General features: G+C 44.6%; 1 protein-coding gene across 1 annotated transcript; it reads left to right on the top strand.

Annotated features, from left to right (window-relative positions):
• Positions 1–3943: 3943 nt before the first annotated feature.
• On the top strand, positions 3944–5354 carry LOC105856106 (tripartite motif-containing protein 60-like). Its single transcript, XM_012737602.3, is given in 3 exon segments — positions 3944–4757; positions 4760–5233; positions 5236–5354. Coding segments are annotated over 3 exon segments (1407 nt in total).
• The last annotated feature ends 18101 nt before the right edge of the window (positions 5355–23455 follow it).

Raw genomic sequence — 23455 nt, 5'->3', positions numbered from 1 at the left:
TAAAAAAAAAAAGTGAAAAATACAGTACTCTTCAAAAAATGAGATAATAGAGTAAGGGTGGCTCAAGATCAGAATGAGCAATATCCTGGTACCTAGAAGTATCAGGAAAATGAAAAGGCAGAAATAAGAATAAGGGTCTGGTGTGTTTGTTTCAGTCACTCAAATATTCTCATTTTGGTGCCTAACATGTACCACAGAAAAAGATACAAGCCTTTAACCACATTTGGGTTCAGGAGACCATCCATGTCACAGGACATGAGGTTCAAATGTGGGCTCCTCTGTGTACAGCTCATCTGAAGTTAGATCAGCCCAAGGGATGGGACCTCCTTGTTGCAATATGTAGCATGTCTGACCCCTGAAATCAGGAAGAATGGCAGGAATATAGCAGTTATTTTCTATATTTGGACAACTGTCATCAATATGATCTACTACCCTTATTAATTGGAATGCAGAGTTAGATCCAGAATTTGTGTTTAGAACTTTAACTCCCTTTTGTGAGGGCAAAAGAGACCAGGTATATCCCATATTGAATTCTTGATCATGTTGCTCTTGAAGCATGCTAGACAGCTCACAGGAACTGTGTAGAAACATGGTCCCTTTTCCTCTCTAGGCAAATATTCCAATAGGACTCAAGGGTTAAGATGTTCAGATAGAACAGTTTCCAAAAGGAATCTGTTGACTTTACAGAAGGCAGCACACATGGAAACCACCCAGTCACAAGTTAGAATCATGTCTGACATTTGTCACAGGCACATGTCCTGTGATTTTAGAAAGGTAGAAAGTTATACACCATGATTCCTCACAATGGAGTGTCAAGGAGAGAGGTTTCCTAGCGGGGCCAATCCTTCCATTCACCGTCAACTCTCTCCACAGCAAGTCAGTCAGGGATGTTCCAGAGAGAACAAACCTGGGTCAGCCTGCAGAAAACTGGAGCCCCACTTAAGCCCATCACAGCAAAGAGGAGGAAATGCTTCCTTTGTCAGACCTGGCATCTAACAGGGGTTCAGCTGTACATACAGCATTAACTTGCCAGGCCCCCAACCTCAGGGATTCACAGCCCAATCAGTCCACAGCACAGAAGCTTGAACAACCGAGATCTGAGAACCATGCATGTGGGGACCAGGGATAGACCCATGGTGACCCAGGCTTACCTAATCCACATCCTGTAGGGGCTCTCCTAGAGTACAACTGTGAGACTCTACCATAAAAGGGAAGTGGTAAGAAACCTCACCTGGACTCTCCTAAACTCTGCCATGGAAATGGTCCCCATATAGGCACTTAACAAGATTATCTAGAAGATAAAGCGTAGAGCAACCTAGGTTTTCCCCAGCAGTAGCCTGGAGAATGAAAGGGGTAGCGGGGATCAAACATGAACCAAGTCACATCATTGACAGCAGAGCTCCTACTAGAGGAAGCCTTTGACACTGGCTAGGCTCCAACTCGCTGAAGTGGGGAAAATGATGTCATAGAAAAATACCTCAGTGTGAAAAGGATTAATGACCCAAGGCAATAGTCTTCCGACCTCAGAAAAACATCCCTTATAAAACTGCATGTGGACAAAATATTTCAGATCCCAATCTGCCTAAGTATATATTGAGGTATGTAGCAGTGAAGAGCAACCGGTGATGGATGTTGGGACACTCACAGGTGGAAACCCAAAGCTAACAACCTCCACTACTGACAATTGAGGAATGAGCTATCAATGTCTTTCAGTCATCTTGGAACTCAAGGTGTGAGCTGTGACAGATGAGGTAGGTCTAGTTAAGGATCCATATGGACACATAACCCAACCTTTTTTGTGGGAGAAAAAGCATAAAATTTAAAGTTATCCATAGAATATAATGAAGTTTATTAATTCAATTTTATATTATTCATTCCCAATTGCTGAATTATTCTCAAAGTTTCTGTAGACAGCACATAACTTCTGCAGAAGGAAGCCTCCAGGTGGTTTGCCTTTTTGATTAGAATCACTGAGCCACCCAGAGCTACACACCCTCTTGGTGCGCCCCTTTTTCCATATAGAGCCACTTCTCAGCACTGAGAAACCCCTCAGGAGGAAAGGAAAACTACAATGATCATGGCAGAGGTAGGGAGGAGTGACTAGACTGTTGTCCCCAAGGAGGGACATTGAGAGATACATCCTCTTTCTCAGAGAAACTTCAGTAGAATTGAACCCCCAGTGATCTCTATGTAACAAACCCCACTTCAGCAGCTGCTGTCTACCTCATCACTGGTTTGCCATCCTCCATTCCTGGAGTCATTTCTAAGAAATTACCACTTGGAGGACAGATTACCACAAGTGTTTTTGTCCTAGTATTTAGAACCTGTAGACTTACGTGACTTTTCAATGGGAATTGAAAGTGTTCGAGTAATGGAATATCTGACTCCTGAAAATGAAAATAGCATAAGGAATAGCAGAATCTATTACAGATTTAGGAAACAGTTCTATCACTGTAACTTATCTTTACTAAAAGGAATGTAGAAAGCAATCCTCAATGTCAACACTTAATTGCCACTTGTAAGGACTGCAACAGACCAGGATCATCCAACGTTGAAATCGTGTTTGATTCTGAAGGATGCTAGAGAGCTCAGAAAAAAGGTAAATAGAACTTAATTTAGAGAGAAATCTTTAATCCATTTGGACTGAAAGATTAAGATATTTGAATGGAATCCTTTCCTTTGAAACCCATTGGTTTTACTAAAACACACTTGTGAAAACCACCTAATCCTACAAGTAAAAGTGACTGGCAGTACCTGCAATGGGCACATACACTGTGATGTCAGGAGGATGGAAGCGACTGTGATTCTGTACCAGGGCACCATGTCAAGTCAAGATTTTCTCCAGCTGGATAAAATCCTCGATTCACCATCTCACCACAGCAAGGAAAGTAACGGGTGTTCCACTGACAGGACACATCTGTCAACCTCTAGGAAACCATGTTTGGAGCTCACCCTCAGATCAGGGCAGAGGAGAAATGCCTCCTTTCCTTGTCACACATGGAAACTACCAGCAGGTCAGCTCTACATATAGCTTTGAGACTGCCAGGCCTTTGACTACCCAGTCAATGGCAGAGAAGATTGAACACCTGATGTCAAGGATATGGGAGCCAGGGGACAAGACTGGGACCCAGGTCCATAACTGATACAGCCCATGCACCCATAGCCAGTGAGCATGCCTTCCCTGGGGATAAAAGGTATTATCTTCACCAGAACAAACGGGTGGTGAGAATCATCACCCGGACCATCTGTCTCTTGCATAGAAATTATGCCCATATGGACATACATCAGCAATAAAGTCTGGCAGAGAAGGGTCCAAAAATGGCCTCAATTTAATCTAGTTGTGGCCAAATGGGCTCAGATACCATAAAGGAGTGTAACCTAGAAAGTTTGAAGTCAGTACCTTGACAGACAAGATTTGTGCAGTAGGCATTGTCCTGGGCCCCACTGAGCTCTGTGGATCCTGCGCAGCCTCGGGGCTGAGCTGTGGATCCACCTGTACGGGCATATATTACAGGGGTACAAATGTTTAGGTTACTCATGTGGCCCTTGCCCTACCTGAGTCAGAGCTTCAAGCAAGTCCATCCCCCAGATGGTGAGCACTGCACCCATTAGGATTCCTTATCTTGGTTCTGAGGCTGCTTTCTTGAATAAGAAAATGATTAAGCTTGACTTAAGATCCCTGAGTGGGAATCTTAGCAGCAGCCCAGCTAATGTTCTAATATTCAATAGGCTACAGGCTGTGAAGCATTGTTGGCAGCACACTCTGGAACTAAAGGCACAGAGCTAAAGGTTAGAGACTGTCATCAACACACCAAGTCAGCAAAACAAAAAGCTGGCCAGCTTTCAAGGTCTGGGGAAAGATATCCACTGCCTACTGGATCTTGAGCTCTAGAGAACCAGGCTTTGCTAAAAGAAGCATTACCTTATACCCACCACCAGCTCAATGGAGTCTGCAACAGCCCTGGCAGACCTGCAAACAGAGGCTAGCTGTCCCATCTGTCTGGACTACTTCAAAGACCCAGTGACCATCAGCTGTGGGCATAACTTCTGTCGCCCCTGCATCAGTGTGTCCTGGAAGGATCTCATTAATAGTTTCCCCTGCCCTGTTTGCCACTTCTGCTCTCCAGAAAGGAAATTCATAAGCAATGAACAACTGGGTAATTTGTCTCAGACTGCTAAGCTACTCCAGGTAAGAAGCAACAAGAGGAAGCGGCAGGAAGAAAATCTCGTATGTGAGAAGCACAATCAGATTGTGACCTTTTTCTGTGAAAATGACCTGGAGGTTTTATGTCTGCAGTGCAATTCCTCCACTGCCCACGAGCAACACCGTGTTTGGTCCATAGAAAAGGCTGTACGCTTTCATAGGAAAAATTTGGAGAGTTACATCAAATCATGGAAGGAGAGTGTGGAACTATTTGAAAAAATGTTAACTATGCAAACCAGAAAATCATTGGAACTGAAAAAACAGGTAAAACATAGGAGAGAAGAAGTCAAGTCTGAATTTGAGCAACTTAGGTTGTTTCTCCAAAATCAGCAGGAGACTGTTCTTAGGCAATTACAAGATGAAGAGATGGATGTTTTAGCAAAACTAAAGGAAAACCTAACAAGATTTTCAGATCATGCCTCTTTATTAAAAGATCTATTGAAGCAGACAGAGCGCAAGTATGTGAAGTCAGAACTGGAATTACTGGCAGATATTAAGAGTATCTATCACAGATATAATAACCTAAAATGCCCTGAACCTTTTTCATTCAGATTAATATGGTTACTGTCCTTCCTCCACAATATTCTGGCCTTAACAAAATTATCAAGCAATTTCAAGTAGATGTAATTCTAGATCCTGAAACAGCACATCGTAAACTTTTTGTCTCAGAAGATAGAAAAACTGTGCGATATGGAAATACAATGCAAAACTTACCTCATAACCCAGGAAGATTTTATCTCTGCCCAGCTGTTCTGGGTTCTAATGCATATCGGTGTGGCAGGCAGTACTGGGAAGAAGTGAAAGACAAGCCTGAATGGGTTATGGGTGTCTGTGATGACTCTCTTCCCAGAAGAAAGAAGAGTCAGAATCAACCAATGCTAGTAAAGAATGGATTATGGGGAATTGGACGATGCAATCAGAGTAATTATATTGCATTGGGTCCTAAGAAAGCTAATTTTCTGCCAAAAGTAATGCCTAGTAAGATTGGCATTTTTTTAGACTTTGAAATGAGTGAGATTTCCTTTTACAATGTGATAGATCTCTTCTGTATACTTTCAATGACAATTTCGCAGGAAGACTTTGGCCTTATTTCTATACTGGAACTGACTCAAAACCTCTTAAAATATGTACAGTAAGAGATTCTGAATGATGAACTATTGAAAGACTCTCATTTCTTTTTCTTTCAGTTCACATAACTAAGCTAGTAAATCTAGTCTTGACAATTTTTTTTTCAGTTTCCTCACCACCCAGCACAGTATTTATCTCAGTTTCAGCAACTTCTAAAAAATGTGGTAATTAGTGCCTACTTTGTAGATAAATCATGGGGTACAATTGGAAGGTGCGTTAGAAATTCTAAGATTAAATACTTGAAAAATGTATTAAGAAAATTTATTACTCTAGTAATTATAAAAACCTGATAACCTTCTGTAAAAAAAAAAGATTTGTGCAATATAGTGCTTTGAGTTGCTATTTCAAGACACACTCAAAGCACTAGAGAAGCCAGATGTTGCTATGCTGTACATGGTGACTGATAGTTCAGCTAGCTGTCACAGATGCCTGGGGAGAAACTCATGTTTTTAACCTCCACAGAACCACCAAACCCAAATTAAAAGTATTAGATAACAAGCTGCAACACCACCTGATCACATTTCATCATTGAAGATCAGAGAAGCAGAACAGAACTGACTAGAAGATTAAGCAAGCAACGTCCCCCCTTCCGCACATTCCCTCAGCAGAGGCTTCCATGGCTGCAATCCCAGCCCCAGATCCGCTTCCCCTAGGAGGCAGCAACTACACCTTCAGTCACATCCCTTTGGTCATCTAGCTTGTTGTCCCCCAGATTTATCAACTGCAGGACAGACACCTACAACTGTTCCTGCAGGAACAGAGCCACCAGCAGTAAGAGGAACTTCCTGGTGAGCAGATAGTACTGCTGGACCAGCATTGGAACCAGCTCTCCAGATTCCAGTCCATCAGACTGTCCAAGCCTGGCATCTCCACGGGACGTCCCCAGGCAGAGGCAGCTCCAAAGTTTCCAGATTAATGAGTGGCTCACCTGACATACCTGGGCACTCAGTCTGACCTTCCAGTCAAGGTGACTATCAGCCCCCAAGGACTTAATGGCAGCAGTGGTGAGCACCTGCATTTCAAGCACTAGGACTAAAGCCCCATACTCAGAAACATGTGATGTAGATGGGACAAATCATGCCACCTCCCTGACTGGGAGAGGTTATTATAAACCCTCAGGATCTTTCTCTGAATCCACTTTTTAATCAGAAGCCAGAGAAGGGTTGTTTCCTGGCTTCTGAAATAGCCTTTCAAGAACCCCATGTTTTAGGAGCATCAGTACCACATGCATCCATGCTATTTAGCAACCATACGTCATTGATTTATAGCAAACTCTTTTCTACACAAGAAATCTAGTTGACAAGTGTTTAGTCACCCAGGAAGAGGAAAAAAAAAAAAAATCAGTCATCCATGTACACTTCACTCCAAAGTGATGTAGCTTTGTCCCACAATTTTGTCTTGATGTTTCCCATTTTCATTACAACACACAAAAAGTATATAGGACTCATAGGAAGCTTTTGTAGGAAGGGTGAGGTATCATAGTTACAGGAACATAACATGATAGCAAATGAAGATATTCCCCTGTCTGGACAAGCTTAGAAACCTCCCTCCTAACATGGGGCCATTCACCATCTAACCCTGGACCACTTATATTCCTGCTGTGTGATCGATATCTGAATACTGGACAACTGGGAATAAGGAGAAGGGTGCTGTGGGCAGACCAACCAGTGTACCCCACTCAGACATCCCTGACCTGGGAGGTTCCAGATCCACTTTCCAAATCTAGCACCACTTCCCTTCAGTGGTGGATCAGGGCAGTAAATGGCAGAGTTTCCCTGTCCGGCACATCCCCTGACTCTGGACACATCTTTTAGGCGGGGCACACTCCCCCCTCTTGTTCATTATTCCCAGAGAAGGACTCAGATTGAGTCATAAAGATAGCTGTAGAAGATGAAGAGATTGCCTTTTATAAGGACATGATCCTCAAAAGTTCAGATCAACTCCACTTATTTCCTCTATGGTTGAATGAAATTACATGACCATAGCTAAGCTTCTCTGGAGTCATCTTGAAGAGGAACCAACCTGACTTTCCAGGGTAAGAACAAGAATGAAGTCTCCTATACGACCCCCTCTGCAGGTCACCTATCAGTAAAGACTCCTGGATCAGGTACTCCGAGGCAGTTTACAAGGCAGCTCAAGCAGACATCCAGCGAATGACACAGCCACACCTGTCACCCCTGCTTACAAGTCTTGATATTCAGTACCTTACTCAGAGCTCCTCTGCAAGGCTTGGGTGAGAGCCTTAACCATTTCAGCTTCACTAAAGGATTGCTGTGCTTATGCAACAGGGGTTTGGTCTCATCTAACAAATGCTTTCTGCACAGAGGCAATTGCCTTCTAATCTTCTTGATAATCCTTTGGAGTGGAAGAGGTGAAACCACATGATACATCTCTGATCAAGGAAGAATTCTACCAACAGACAGCTTTAAGTCCAGCAACTCGGATCGCAAGGCAACATTCTCTAAGTCCCATCTAGTGGAGGTTCCTAATGAGACAAGGATAATTATCGTTTGAGTTCAGCTATAGGTGAAGTCATGGGTATCAATCAGGATTCCTTGCTTGGCCAAATGAGAGTGAGGCTTGTGAACCTTTCCCTAGGCCCATTCCTGTACTTATAAAGCCAAGGTTTAACGAAGAAACTTGCTGAGTCCATTTTGCAAGAACTCCCCATGGCTGGTATCTGATCCTCAGTATCTGATCATCCTCAGTATCTGATCTGGTTCCTCATCCACCATTATTCACTGCGTGATGTCTCATCTTGGCTAGTCTTCAACACAAGTCCTGTGCAGGGCAATTCTGGCTGAACCGACCTATCTCTGATACATCTCAATGCTTTTCCATCCCTGACCCCACACTGCTCCCTGGCAATCAATTGCCCCTGCCCATGCTGTGTTCAGATTTGACTTCAACCATTCTTGCAAACTCTGTCAACCCCACTAATCCCTGTATCTATTGATGGTCATGTGTATAAAGCCTTATTTACCAAGGTTTAACAAGTACTAGTGAATAATTTTAGCAGTCACCCCAATCAGCTGTATCATAATTGGGGCTTAAAGACACTTTGAGTTCCAAAGTTAAAATGGTTACATTTCTTATTTTATGAGTGGTTGAGGTAGGGATGAAATCCCCTTTAACAGAAGGGAGGGAGAGAAAACCCATGACAGATTAAATCTCAGTTTTACAAGCAATTAGCCACGCCTGTGTAATTGCTATGGTACAGAGTAACCTCTGTGACCTGTACCAAGAAAAGACCAGGGTTCCTATCCACACCCTGAGTAGACCCATAGGATCCACCAGTGCAAAGTTTAGGTCACCTTACTGCTCATGTGTCCCAGGTGTTCAGTGTCCACAGGAAGTGAGGACAAGACCCACCCTCTCAGTGAATAAGGAGGACCCGCTGCTCTGAATACTTCAACTATGACATTAGGGCTCTGGAGAAGAACTAGGCAGACAGGCTTCCAGTGTTTTCTATCTTTATATGATCCACAGCCTATTGCGTGTCTAATCCTGGCACTTTGATCATGGAAATCAACAGGGCACTTTTTACCTAATACAAAGCATCCATTTGGTGATAGAGCAATTTAGGAAACCTCCCACGAATGTGGGTGAGGGATAACCGTATCTGGGAGTAAGCTCCCCTCTTCCAATTTTCAGTGAACAGCATTTCATAGCCATCTCTAGTTCGGTAAAGAAACAGGAATGTGATTTCTGAGAGGCACAAAGGCACAGTTAACCCTTGCATTTAACATTAACTCATTCTACAGAGGACGACCAAGTTTTCATTTGAAGGTGTCCTAAGTCTAATTAGTATTAGCATCAAGGACAAAGGTAATAAAAGAAATACCATGAGAGCACTCTCATGCTCCCATCCTTGGGCAAGTAAATGACCTGCCACAACAGTCAAGAGAAAACTAAGCAGCACTGATTTCCTTGTGCCAAGCTGGACACCAGTCATTGGGGCTATGTGGCAGGACTATATCATGGGAGCCTGCCCTCAAGAACCACTCGAACTGTTTTAGAGTTCTCACCTAGGATGAACAATTTTGAATACATACAAAATGGCAATTGTGTTCCCTCATGGGACCAAGTCAGAACAGCCCATTTGAAGTTTCCAGGATACATTGACCACATCCTTTGATAAACGTGATCATCACAGCAGTGCAGACTCAGCCTCATCATTCAGGACAAAGAGGACTGAACAAGTCTACAGGTGGAATCTCACCAGCTGTATTACAAGATGGTTCACTCCAAAGAAATTATAGAAGCTGAATCCCATTTGCCATCATCCCAACCATAACTGCATAGAGATGCTAATAAGGCAGAGAAAAATCAGGATATATGGACCACAAACCACCTGTAGAACCAGGACCAGGAGTGGGTGTCCCCCTGCATTGACGTGAGTTCCCTACAGACCCTGGGCATAAGGCAGACCTGTTCCTGCCTAACCATCACTCATCAGGTACCAGATCTTGGGCAAAAGCTCCATGGTGGAAACTCTGGAGAGTTGTTCTCTCCACAGCTAATATTATCATAAGACTATTGTGGTGCTCAAACTGAAAAATCCTATGCACGAACGTAAACAGAGAGGCAAGGTATATTACTGGAACATTGAACTTGCGATTTCAGATGTTTTGGAAGTGAGAAGCAACTCAGTCAAGCCCATATCATTGGGGAAAGGACATAAGTCTCCACACATCTAGCATGCCTTCCTAGTATGACCAGAGGGCTGTGGACCATCAGCCCACTGACAGATCAAACCACTTTTCAAGAACTACATCCACAACAGGAAACATCCATTGGGGGAGGGTCACAGCAGTGCACTTATGACCACACCTCAGGAGATATACCCCAACACAGCACATCATAGTAACCTTCACTAAACCTGACCTGGTATATCAAGTCACCAAAGATGAACTCCTGGATGTGGTCTAAAACAGAGCCACCAAAAAGGTATGGAATAAATGGGCTCACTGAGGACCAAGGTGACTGGCCAAGTTCACTGGCTGAATTCTCAACCAGCTTTACTCACCAGAGTAAGATACTCGAGTCCTCAGACTTCAGGTCTGGCCAGTTGGATCCCTGGGTTTCACCTAGCTCATAGTGGGTAGTCGAAGAGTTTCCATCTACTGCCAGCTCTACCTACCAACAGCAAGTTGATTACGAACTAGCCCTGGATTTGTCTTACAGCCATCACAAGATTCAGGCCACTGTCTTCAGGATGACACCTCCAAGATAAAAGGGAACAAAGACTGCAAGGCATGGCTAACAGCTACTTTTTCCACTCAAAACCTCACTGGCCTAACAGTTTGGACCAAAGGTCCGTTACTCCAACAGCGTGATGCTGCAGACTGCTTTGGATTCAGAATTGAGCTATCTCCAGCCTCAATCTGGCTGCTCGGAGAAGGTGCACTGTCACCCACGGTGAGCACTTCCCCCACCTGCCTAGTACAGGCATATGTGTAGTGGTACCAAAGGCATGTGGCTACCACACAAGGGGCACCCAGCTCCCACCTTCCAGTGTGTTGGTCTTTGTTTCCTCTGGGACATATTGAGGCATAGAACCTAAAGTGACAGAGCTTTAGAGGACAAATAAGCAGGTGAATTTCAACCCACATAGACATCACTTTGGCCAGTTAACAATGTTATTCTCAGTGGACATGCTCCACCAGTACCTATGCTCAGGCAGGACAACCACTACAGAAACAGATCAAGACAGTCACCTAAAGGCCACTATCTTTTAGAATACTGAATTGATACAACATGAAGGGAATTAAGATTGGAGAATTACTATCATCAAAAGTTGATCTGCGAGACACTGGCAGATGCATGCAGAAACATTTGGAAACATTCAGCTTATACTACTCAGTGAAATGAGAAAGGATGAGCATAACATCAGAAAGAGGAAAGGTCCTTGTAACTTTGTAGCCTTTTCCTTCTCCCAACGCTTCCATATGGATGAACAAGGGGCTGATATGTTTTCATGTTTTCCTTATCTAAGTATCATTTTTGCTCCAAAGTGCACCATAGAGAATGGTACCAAACTGACCCTTAGACTCAGGACACCACCATGGTGTTGGACACGGGGATCAGAGTCTTAAGAGAGCCCCTCCCGACTTACAGAAAATACCTAATTGATGTCAGGAGGTGTGTGGTCCATGGGAGAAGTCTCCCTGCTGACAGATGGTTGGGTTCGTCTCCAGTTTTATGCTGGACAGGCCTGGGTTCCCGAAAAGACAGGAGACAGTGAGTGCACTCTTCTTGCTTCCTGCCTGCCACTTTCCACCCCCCGACACACACACATCTTGAAGGCAACATGTTGTGTCCCACGTGTGTTCACAAGAACAAGTTCTTAATGAAGTCTTCAAGTGGGAGTAGAATCCCAGGAAAAATGATCCATCTATGATTGTAAATTAATGGCAGAAAAGCTTTAGAGTCGATTCCATGGTGCCACTAACAGCCGAACTCTCATCTCCACACCTGCTCATAGGCCATTCAGACCGGTGGGTTTAGATGTTACCCTCGGAACCCTAACGGTGTCTGTAGCTCTATGGTGTCACCACAAATTGCCTTTAATTCCAGTTAGCTAGAAGAGAAGTCATTCATATTACAAGATGTTTAGCCTTCTAAAATAGAAGTCACTTCACAGTAGCTCTTAACTTGTTCAATTGAGTATTGTGAAGGAGTTGAACACAAGGCACTTTGATAGTATTGTTTATACTTCTATGTGTTTTATTTTTGCTGTCTAAAATGTTTGAGGTTGCTTGCCAGTCATAAATACATAATAGATGTGAATATAATGTATAAAAGATAATTTACCTGTTTGGTTTAGGGGACCATATTTATGGCATGCAAATTTTTGTTAAAGTTCTTAATTCGAAGTATTAGTAGGAAAAGCAGAATTCTCTCTTGTATGATTCATTTGTTTTTTAAAACCACTGTAGTGAGGTATGGTTCACACACAAGCAGCTTTTTCTTATAGAAATAAAAAAATAAAGTTGCATATATTTAAAAAAGAAATAATACCTCCTGGTGTAATACTAGCACTTCTGACTCAAATGGTAAATAGCAGGACGCAGTCCAACAGTTCTCATAGGTTTAGAAACTTGTTTTCATCAGAATCAAGTATCATTCTTAATTGCAACAGAGTTTGATCCAAAATGATGTATTTCAGCAGTCCCCAACCTTCTTGGCACCAGGGACTGTTTTCATGCAGGACAATTTTTCCATGAACCAGGAAGCAGGGGGATGGTTTAAGGATGGTTCAAGTTCATGAAGTTTCTGTACTTTATGTTTTATTATAATTCTATCATATAATTATAATTAATGGTATTTATTATAATTCTATTATTTCTATTTCTGTTATTTCTATTACAACTCACCATAGGTTGGAGAATGCCCTGTGAACTTTAATACTTCTATCATTTCCTTCCTGAGGACCAAAGCAGACAATATCCAGCAATGAATTCCTGATAAAGCTAATTGTGAAGCATGCTGAACAGCTCACAAACCAATGCTATGATACAATCTGTTGTCTTTTATAGGCAAATTCCTTTAATCCAGTATGATTTAAGGATTATGGCTTTCCGATCAATTTCAGATAAAGGCTATTCTTTTTTACAGAAGGTCATGGCACATGGGAAGCCACCCAGTCACAAGTTTGAATGTGCCACATCTGTGACAAGTTTGTCTTGTGTTATCAGAAAGGTAGCAGGCTACATACCATGACTCTGCAGCATGGAGGTCAGGCAAGGACTTTAATTGGACAAATTCCTCAAGTCACTGATCAACTAAGTCACCTGGCCAAGAAGTCAAGGATGTTCCATACAATGACCCCTGTGTGTCAACCTCCAGGAAACCACATTTCAAGTTCCACCAAGATCAGGGCAGAAAGGAAGTGCTTGCTCTGCCTGTTGACCTGAGATTGACCAGTGGGCTCAGCTCTGTACACATCATGGACTCTGTCCAGGGCCTCAAACTCCAGTCTTCATCACCCAAAGGGAGTTCATGACAGAAGATTTAGCACCTTAGATTGGAGAATTGACTGTGCCAGCCAGAGAAAGTCACAGCGTCTGAGGCCCACAGTAAGTACTACCATGCAATCCACACCCAGTGGAAACTCCCTGGGGGGTAAATGGAGTGAAGCCTTCTACTACAGCAGGGAAACAGTAAGAATCCCTCTCCCATGGATCATCCAAACTCACTTAAAAGTAATCTCCCTATGGACACAGCATCAGATAGAACCTTGGTCACTCTTTGACATTTGTCTACCAGTGGCTGGGAAAACAGGGGTCAAACAAAACACAAGTGGGCAAAAGTCGGCCAGACACGCTCGGCAACAACCTCCACTAGAGGAAGCATACGACATTGGGTAGATCCTCCAATCCTGAGTGTTCAGTAACATGCTGTATGTCAGAAGGGAACATAACATCCTTTCGAGAAGAGCACTAACTACTCAACTAAAATGAGATGCACACCAGCTAAAGGAATGGAGAAAAGCATCTTGTATGCTATTACCTGTGATCAAAATACTTCAGATTACATTTCCCCTGGCTAGAAAGTGAGGTATGTGGCAATGAAAGACAACAGGTTGTGGACATTGCAATACTCATGTGGCATCTAAAACCTAACCTCCATGACCCATCAAATGATCAGAGTAGTATTTCTATGACAGTCATCTCAGGACAACTCAAAACATGGAAGGGAGACATGACAAAGGAGGTAGGTCTAATTTTAGATCCTTGGACTCAATTCTCCCATTTTAAATTTATATCCTTTTTCTCCCACAAAGTCAATCATCTATGGAATATGATAGTAGTGTCAATGCAAACAGTCAGACTAATGCAATAATTGGGAATCAATATGAAATTGAAAACAACTCAGTACATGGCAACATCCAGGTTGTTTTCCCTTTGGTTCCAACGATTGAGCTGCCCTGGGCCAACACCCTCACCTTCTGGATCCAATGTTTCCATGCAGAGCCACATTTCAGCAGCACTAGAAATAAATGCCTAAAGGGGAACACTATAGTGACCCATGGCAGACAGAAAGGGGACACAGTGACCAGACTTCTCAAGTAGGACCTTCTGAGATACATTCCACATCTCCCTCAGATCCCACTGTCATTCTGGGAATATCTGGAAGCGACCAGTTCAACACGACCCCTCGGGGCTGCTGTCTCCATGCTGCCACCAGCAGTTCACCATCCTCTGGGCTTTGAGATCATTTCCAAGAAAGCAGGAGGTAGAGGCAGGTACGTTACCCTTCAGAAATGTCTGTCCTCACATTTAATAAGAGCACATTACACCACATGTCAAGGGAGACAAGGGGACATACTGACGATCAGCTGACCTAACATTCAGATCTACTCTGGCAGGATCCCTTGTCAACAGGACAATTACGGACTGGTAGACAGGCAAGAGTGCAGTTGAGAGGGAGATTTAAGATGTATACGCTGTTTTGAGATTAGGGTCTTGAGTACGAACGTTTAACAAAGTGGCTGAAAGATGAGCTACACATGGCCCTCACTCAGTGGGTAAGTCAAGGCACCACACCGTTCTCAGTAACAAGATAAAAACTCAACCTGTCAACTTGATTGTTGATGAACCACTTCAAACTTGTCCTCTCCAACAAGATAAAGTGGGTCAATTTAAGCCCTTAATATGGTAGTCATTTGATAAAGGAGGTAACAGGTGTCCAGGCAGTCTGAATTTCATTCAAGGTCAACTTCCGGAAGCAACCACAGGTCAGGGGTATCTTATATTTCAAAGGAGAAGATTCAATTTTTTTCCCTGGAAAGCATGATCATGAGGAAAGCAGCTACATGCATTCTTAGCCTTCGATTAATATGTTAAGATACTATGGACAGTGTTACAAATGAATAGAGTTTTTGTATTTTCTACAGGATTATGCAATTAAAAACCTTCACCCAATATTCTGTGCCCAGAAATGTTCCTTGCTAGTATCTAAACACCCATTTGTGTAGAAGTACACCAGTCACATCCTAATTATTACATATGACATAAGCAGGAAAAACACTAAAATGCCCATCTTTGATCAGAGACCACTGGAAACATCCGAATGTCCTCACACCAGAAAGACTCAGCTGCCCAGCAGGCCACACATCACAGGGGACCACATAGACCCTTGCTTCTCATGAGCTGGGGTCAGCACAGCTGTCCCAGGAGACAGGACTCCTCTCACTTGCACAGATCCACAACAAAGTCTCCAGACACTCTGACCTCCCGCAATCCCTAGTGGTGGCTCTTCTAGTTCCCTGAACCACCTGAAGAAAATCAGCAGGTACAAATCTGAAAGGGTCTAAGACTGGGAAACAAGATTCACAGGGGCTTCCCACATCTCAGAAGAGCTGTGGGCTCACGCTTTTGCCGAGGGAACTGTACAGGCGTAGCCTTCCAGTGGGATGGGAAGGATTTCAGAGTCCTGCTCCTAGGTCAAAGACTTCTAACCCTTCCTGCCCAGAGAACATGCTGTTGACCATAGAAGCCAACGATTCTACCACCCTTCTCTTGGAGTAAACTGGTACCAATTAAACATCTTCCAAAAAAGTCTAAGCAGACTACATCACATTCTGTGTTCAGTACTTTGCTTCCTCAGGATGTACTCCCAAGTCACTGCAGTGAACCGAGTTACTTGGGAGATTCTAAATCAGATTTAGATTTACCACCAGGGCACAAAATGTGGTGAGAGCCCTTACCTGGACCATCATAGGTACCCTGGCTTGGAAATGACCTGAGTGACACAAAGAACAAAAATATTCACAAGGGTCAAAGCATGACATTGGCTTTATCAAGCAGGGCTCAGCCCATGGGGTCAGACTTCTCAACACAGGTGGGCAGAGGTAAAGCCCAACACATGAGCCAACACTTCCTACACCTGAGGACACACACAGTACCTAAGCCAGGCACCAGGGCGAGGTCTGCCAGAGACTGAACAAAGGGTTTCAAAAGGGTTTCAAGGCATCTCATTTTCCTTCTCTTTCAACTCAGAGGGTCAAATGGAAGGACACTGGCCCCTAGGATTCATGGCAGCTGAGGAGGGACATGTCGCAGAAGGGAACCAACATCTGTTCCTCAGATTCAAGTGAGAGGCAGACAGTTCTTAGTACTCAGTTTTCGGAGCTGCCAACAAGCTCTAGAGTAAGTCTAGCAAGGTAGAGACCTGAAAATGAGTTTCAAGTCAGTAACATGGGGAACAGTAAGACTTCAGATCCTATTTCCCCTCTTCAGTATGTATCTAGAAGTGGCAGTGAGATGCACTAACCCATATATGTTAAAATATTCACACATGTGAAAACCTAAACTCCATGACTGATTTCATCTCCATACAGGAATGAGTTTAATATTCTAGAAGAAATTTAGACCTCAGTTTAGATGTCTGAAGAAAACTCTACCATCTGTTGTGAGAGAAAAAGTTTTAGCAAAATTCTTCGTTTCAGTGAAGGAAAAGTGACTGAAGTTTTATACCTGGAGTTATCCGATTCCAGTAAGCAGTGAGGAAGGTAGAGGTGGGGACACACCTCAATCAGAGACAGGGCCTTGTACAGAATGTCCTCCCCAGAGACAAGTCCCATTCTAGGAAGGTGGAGCCAGCAGGGCTCACTGCAGTGGGCACTGGGCCTGTTCTGCTGCTGTTGGAAAGCCAGGCTTCTGACCCTCCCCCGCAAGGCCAGGCTGCCCCAGGCCACACTCCACCCTCAAGGTCCACTTGTTTCCCTGTGAAAAGTAATTTACCAACAGAGCAGGACATTTCACACCTGGGATGTCCTGGGGGAAGAAGTCTTCGTACTAGGGCAGGTAGAGGTGGTAAGAGATCAGTCTCATCCCCAGGAAGGACACTCAGATGCATACTCTCAGAAGTTCCCCTTGAACTTGAGACTGTCCCTTCAGTGCTTCTCCAATCCCAATCACAGTTCACCATCCTCCTCCAGAAACAGCACTTCCCAAAAGCATACCAAGTGTTCCAGACACAGCACCAGCCCCTGTGATGTCTGCATCCAAAGCCTCAGAACTGGTGAGCATGTTACATGACATGGCCAGGCTTAGAAGGACAGACACAACTGAGATTCCAAGTCCCCTGACACTGACAGGAGCAGCTTCCAAGTTGCCCGTGTGGGCTCAGTATGATCAGAAGGGCATGAGAGCATAGCGAAACTGCCTGTATGACAATGTAAAACCACAGGCATAAATAGTATGGAGTCCAATTTCTATGAAAGTACATAGCCAAAAGTTAGCCCGCCGTTGTTGTCTAATATCTTTATGCTGTCTGCGGTTACTGCTTAATAGCACACATCCTGACAGGTTCAAGGATTGTCACTTCCAATGGCTCCCATAGATAACATTGCTATCACAAAGCCTAATACTAGTGCTTCTATAGATAATGTTGCAATTGTAAAGCCTGACACTGCTCTTTGAGTTATTTTGAGGACTCTGCATTTGGAGAGACTCACTGACCTCAACTGGAACTGGGGACAGCCATGGGATAGGATGCAACAATACTTGAGACCCCCCTTCCCAGCAATTTCCATCTCAGACAGTTTCTGCTTCCCAGCTGAGTTCATCCTCAGCCCATCAAACCCAAATTCCTAGCCCTTCATTATATTCATCAAACCACCTTTAAAAACCTTAGCCCCAACATGCCTAGGGAGATGGATCGAAAAGTTACTCCCGAAGATGGCAGAGACCACCACCAGACAGAGTTGTCTCTGCAGAAAAGAGATTCTAGCAGACATTACGAGAAGCAAGAAGACGACCATACATTGGACGAGGGTCGGAAGGAGGCATACCTGAGACCATAGCAGGAGTTTGGGGAGGGGAACTGGAAGAAGAGACCTCCAGAGCAGCCTGGAGACCAGCAGCAAGGGTAGGTGGAGTAGTTAACTTTCCCTTCCCCCTTACATCTCGGACTGCTGGTGGGCTCCCTAGCAGGTGGGGAGACCTGCGGACACCAGCCCAGTGAGCAGTACAGTCTGTAGAAGACAACACCAGGCTCCCAAGTCCCGCAGAGCACTTCCCTATGCACAAACCCAAGCTGCGTGGCAGGCACCATATTGTCTCATTCTCCCCCTACCGACCCTGTCCCGCAGCTGGCGAGAGGGATAATATAGACACCAGCCAGAGGCACCTCCAGGGAACGGGACCTTTCCTGTTTGGGGACCTACAGCTGACTGAGAGGAACTCAGATGGTGAGCTCCCTAACCACCAGCCCTCCCAAGTGCTGCTGGCACAGTCATCCCAGGAGAATGGGGCAGACCTGAGGCTGAGAGACATAGACCCAGCTTGGGCTCCCCATGGGTGAATTGGGACTGGCACTCCTCTCCCTGGTGGGGATATAGTTTGAACTCTGGGGCCCAGAGGTCCGACATGCAAACTAGACCCCGTACACCCAGATCTCATTGCCCAGGGCACAGAAAGGATATACATGAACAGCCTACTTAGGTGTGTGCACCCTCAGGGGCAGATCCGTGTCCTAGAGGGCACCCCTCCACCCAAAGGGAGGCTGTGTGCCCAGCCCAGGTGGCATTCCTGTGCAGGGAACTTCCCGTCAGCAATACAGTCAGGGGAGCCCTAGTGGCATGATGTCCAGCCTGCTGGCAGAGGCCCGGGAGTAGCCACGGAGTTGGGGAGGGTGGAAAGAGGGGAGGCCTGCTCCAGACTGCAGGTCTCAGACAGCCCCACTCCCATATGCAGACTTTCTGGCTGAACAGGGCCTTTCCAGCCCCTCCCTGACAGCTTTTCCTGGCAGAGAACAGAACTTTGACCCCTTCTAACGGCATTGGTGGTGCCTGAGGGCAGGCTTACCCAACCCATCTCTGCCCAGACTCACTCCCACACCAGCCCTCACTGAGGGGGAGAAAAGGACACAGCTGGAAATCCCAGGGGCCCACCCACCACCAGAGGCACTAGAGTGCCTCTCTAGAGGAACAAGAGCTGGTTACAGGACACAAAACAGCGTAGCCTGTTCCTCCAAGCAAGCGCCACCTACTGACAGGGAGTACATCTGCACAACATTTTCATGGCAATGACTCATTCTACAGGGAGTGGTCGAATCTCACCCACAGACACCTACTAGCTCAGAAACTAAACAAGGCAGGTGAATACCCAAAAACAAAAACCTAAAAGGAAAGAAGCAACAACTATCGACATGGGAAGAAATCAGCGAAGGAATTCAAATATGGAGAACCAAATGAAAAAACACACCCCCAAAGAGGAACACCAGCCCATTAGAAATGGACACCAACCAAGATCAGCCAACCAAAATGACAGAAGAGGAATTTTGAATGTGGATCTTAAAATTCAATGACCTGCAAGAATAACTCGATAACCGACACAAAGAAACCACAAAAAGCCTCCAGGACCTGGAACAAAAATTCACTAAAGAAATAGACACCATGAAGAAAAGTTTAACCCAACATCTGGAAATGAATTTAGGGAACTACAAAATACAGTGGAAAGCCTCAAGAACAGGGTAGATCAAACAAAAGATAGAAACTGAGATTGAAGGTAACACCTTCCAATTAAGTCAGTCAGTCACAAGGACAGAGCAGAGAAAAGAGAAGAGCGAAGCCTAGAAGAGATGTGGGATTATGTGAAGAAACCTAATGTGAATGTCATAGGGTTACCAGAAGGGGAAGGAGGAAACACTCAAGGGTTGGCAAGCTATTTGAAGGTAAGAGGAAAATTTCCCAGGCCTTGCTCAAAATCTTGATATACAAGTTCAAGAAGCTAAGAGGACCCCTGGGAGATTCAATGCCAACAGGAACACGTCACAACATGCAGTCATCAGACTGACCAAAGTATCAACTAAAGAGGCCCTTCTAGCTGTCAGACAAAAGGAGTAATATACAAGGGAAAGCCTATTCGAACACCACCAGACTTCTCAGACTTTAAAAGCAAGGAGAGACTGGGGTCCCATTCTCAATCTTCTGAAACAAACCACCACCCAGCCTAGAATCGTATTCCCTGCAAAACTAAGTGTTTTATATGAAGGAGAAATCAACACATTCTCAAATAAGCAATGATTGAGGGAATTCACCAAGACCAGCCCTTCAGGAAGTACTCAGAACATTGTTACCCGCGGATCAGCACAACAAACACTCACGCATGTAAATCTACTCAAAGCTAAAGATCAAAGCCCAGATACTACAATGGCTCAAGAGAGAAAACGCAACAAAGTTCAACCCAACATAACAGAAATCTGCCCCAACTATCACTTCTCAATAATTGTGAATGGCTTGACCTCCCCACTCCAGAGACATAGGCTGGCCGAATGGATAAAAGACACAAGACAAGTATCTGTTGCCTTCAGAAGTGACTCCCATCTCCTCAACCTGGCACCTTGTAAAAGACAACCCTCCTCCGCTGCAGTCCCTGATGTGTCAGTATATGTGCTTTACCAGGGCAGTGGGCAAGGGACCCGGTTGGGCTGTAACAGACAACCTGGGAGGGGACAGGGTTGGACATGAGCATCAGACAAATCCCAAGATGCATTCTCAACTGTGGCACCCTAGTGAGTCCCCAGAGTGACATGAAAAGGTAATGAACGAAAGCATGCAGGAGGCTGTACAAGGAAGATAAGGCAAGAACATAGATCGTCGTCTAGAGCAAGGACAGACCCAGGTCACACTTCTCTCAGAACTATAAGGGACAGTTTCTTTAAGCCCGTATCTTGGTACTGACTGGTTGTTACCAGCACTATCAAGTTAATGCCATGCCTGTCAAATTTTACACTTTACCTTCACAGAAACCCATAAGCTGAGTCGTACTTTGTATTCCAAATAATGGGCCTCCCCATGTAATCGCTGAATAATCCCAATCAAGGAAACAAATAGTGAAATAGTGACTTTATTTTAGCAACTCGATCTAGAGATTGTAAGTAGTGTTCATCTAAACTACAAATAGTCAAATGCTACGAAACACTCAGATTATAATTTAAAATAGCCATTATCAAATATTCAGGATTTCTATGAAAGAAACCAAGTATACAATTAAAAACTCCCCCCAAAATGATGTTCTCTGCCACCAATTCTCAGGTACAAGTATCAGTCCTGTGCAGTTGGTTTCATAGAAGCATCTCAAGTGGGACACAACAGGACAAACCTGGTTCTCAGCCCCAGAGAAGGGCAGACTGGTATTCCACGGTGGAACACAAGGTCTGTGCGCTTTTCATGAGGTGTGGGCTGGCATAGCTCCAAGAGGCAGAGCATTCCACACTAAGCACCCCCAAAAGACATCACTTCCAATAGCTCTGTACCATCCTCCCACCCTCTGCCCAGGCAGCCCCCTTCCAAGGCTCGCTGAACCACCTTACACCAAAGGTGAATTAGCACAAATGTGCAAGGGGCCCCAGCCCGGAAAGCAAGGCCAGCAGCTGCTCCCACGTCACATCAGAGCTCTGGCTAGTGCTTGTGCCCTGCACAGCCAGTAGGCCCAGCTCTCCACACCACGGCAGTGGGGACAACTTCAGAGTCCTCACCCTTAACACCAAGCCCTTCCTGCCCAGAGAACATGACACTATTGACCACAGAGCCAGAAGCTTGTCTTCTCTTTCCATAACTTTCGTACAAATGAAACATTGCCCCAGAAATCTTGGGAGAACACTGTTCTCACACATCCTTAGAGTGAATTTCCAAGCCACTGCACCAACCACAGTGAGTTTTCAGGGAAGTTTCCAGGGCACATTTCAGTCTGTGACTATGAATACCTGCTCATCACAAGGTGTACTCAGACTTCAGAGTCTGTTTTACTCAACAATCCAGGGGGAAAGAATCAGGGTCACTCACAGACTCCTAGCACAGTGCCCATGTTTTCCCACTCTAGGATTTACCAATTGAAGGCAACCAAAGCCATGATCATGTGCACCAGAACCCACCCACAGACAGCACACCTAAGATTTTCAGTGCACTGCCAGCAAGATCAAGGTCAGGAACCTATTTCCACTTCCTCCCAAGGCAGTGTTTCCCCTTCCAGCTTCACTACCACCCATGGGGAACACAGAGGACAAAACTCAATGTACCTCTTGGTTTTTATTAGCTATGGTTTCTGTATTTTGAACTTCTTAGAATGGTCCATCTCACTTGTTATAAGATATTGAGTCCTTTCTGGAGGACTCAAATTTAAGGCATCTTCCCAATACAGCGAAGAATATATTATCGGAAATGCATTAAATGACATTAGGTTTCCACTTCTGTGTGATCATCTTAAGACATCAGCACTGGATCCAGTCTGTATGCAATAGAGATGATCTGTTTCTCCCACTTTCATATTTTTCTTGCTTTCATAGCAACGGATATTAAAATAAGGGGGTATCTAAGAAAGCTTTGCAGATTGGTAAGATGTTTAGTAGGAAGGTGACACTAAAAAGCATCACAGCAAAGAGGATCCTCAGATGACATGTAGGGTGTCAAGGTTGTTTCGGTGAATACTTAACAGCCTCTCACCAGGAATGGGCACAGCTGCATGGAACTACAGAGAAAGTGTGAAGCTTGTCACTACTGCTAACCCCTGGTTGTATGAGTAGTTGAAGTCAAGATTGAGGTCCTCCAACCATTAGCGACACAGAGAACTGAAGTCCCCCTGCAGACTCGTGTTTTAAAAGTTGTAGCAGTCATTAGCCACACCATGTGTAATGTTTCAAACTAGAAGATAACCTCCACATGAGGTGAACCAGGGCATGTACAAGGCTCCCTGTAAGGGAGGATTAGCCTTTTTCCCCAGGTGTGTCAGAATATTACTTTGAACCATCCCAAGCATTAGAGCCAGGGAAAAAGATCCTGAGGTTAGGTAACACCTAAGGTTATGCTTCACAATCCGGTATGCACAGACTCACGTCCCCAAGCTTACTGACCACAGGGAAGGTTTCTCAGGTGTAATCATGAGGACTCATCTGCCCCTCCATGATAGGGGATGAAAGGAGGAGCCTGTACTAAGGGCTGCTAACCCTCTTCTGCTGAATCAGGTTGCACAGGGCAGTTTAGCTTAAGGCAGTCAAATGAATCCAAATGGAAAATATGCCACATAGTTGTCTGTCATGAAGTTTTGGGGAGAAGACACATGATCCCTCATTACTCTGGACGATACTCTGTGTGAAGTTTACAGGAACCTAACC

This window comes from Microcebus murinus, chromosome 3, assembly GCF_040939455.1.
Source record: "Microcebus murinus isolate Inina chromosome 3, M.murinus_Inina_mat1.0, whole genome shotgun sequence".
Classification (NCBI taxonomy): domain Eukaryota; kingdom Metazoa; phylum Chordata; class Mammalia; order Primates; family Cheirogaleidae; genus Microcebus; species Microcebus murinus.
This window is presented reverse-complemented; position numbering and strand designations above follow the sequence as displayed.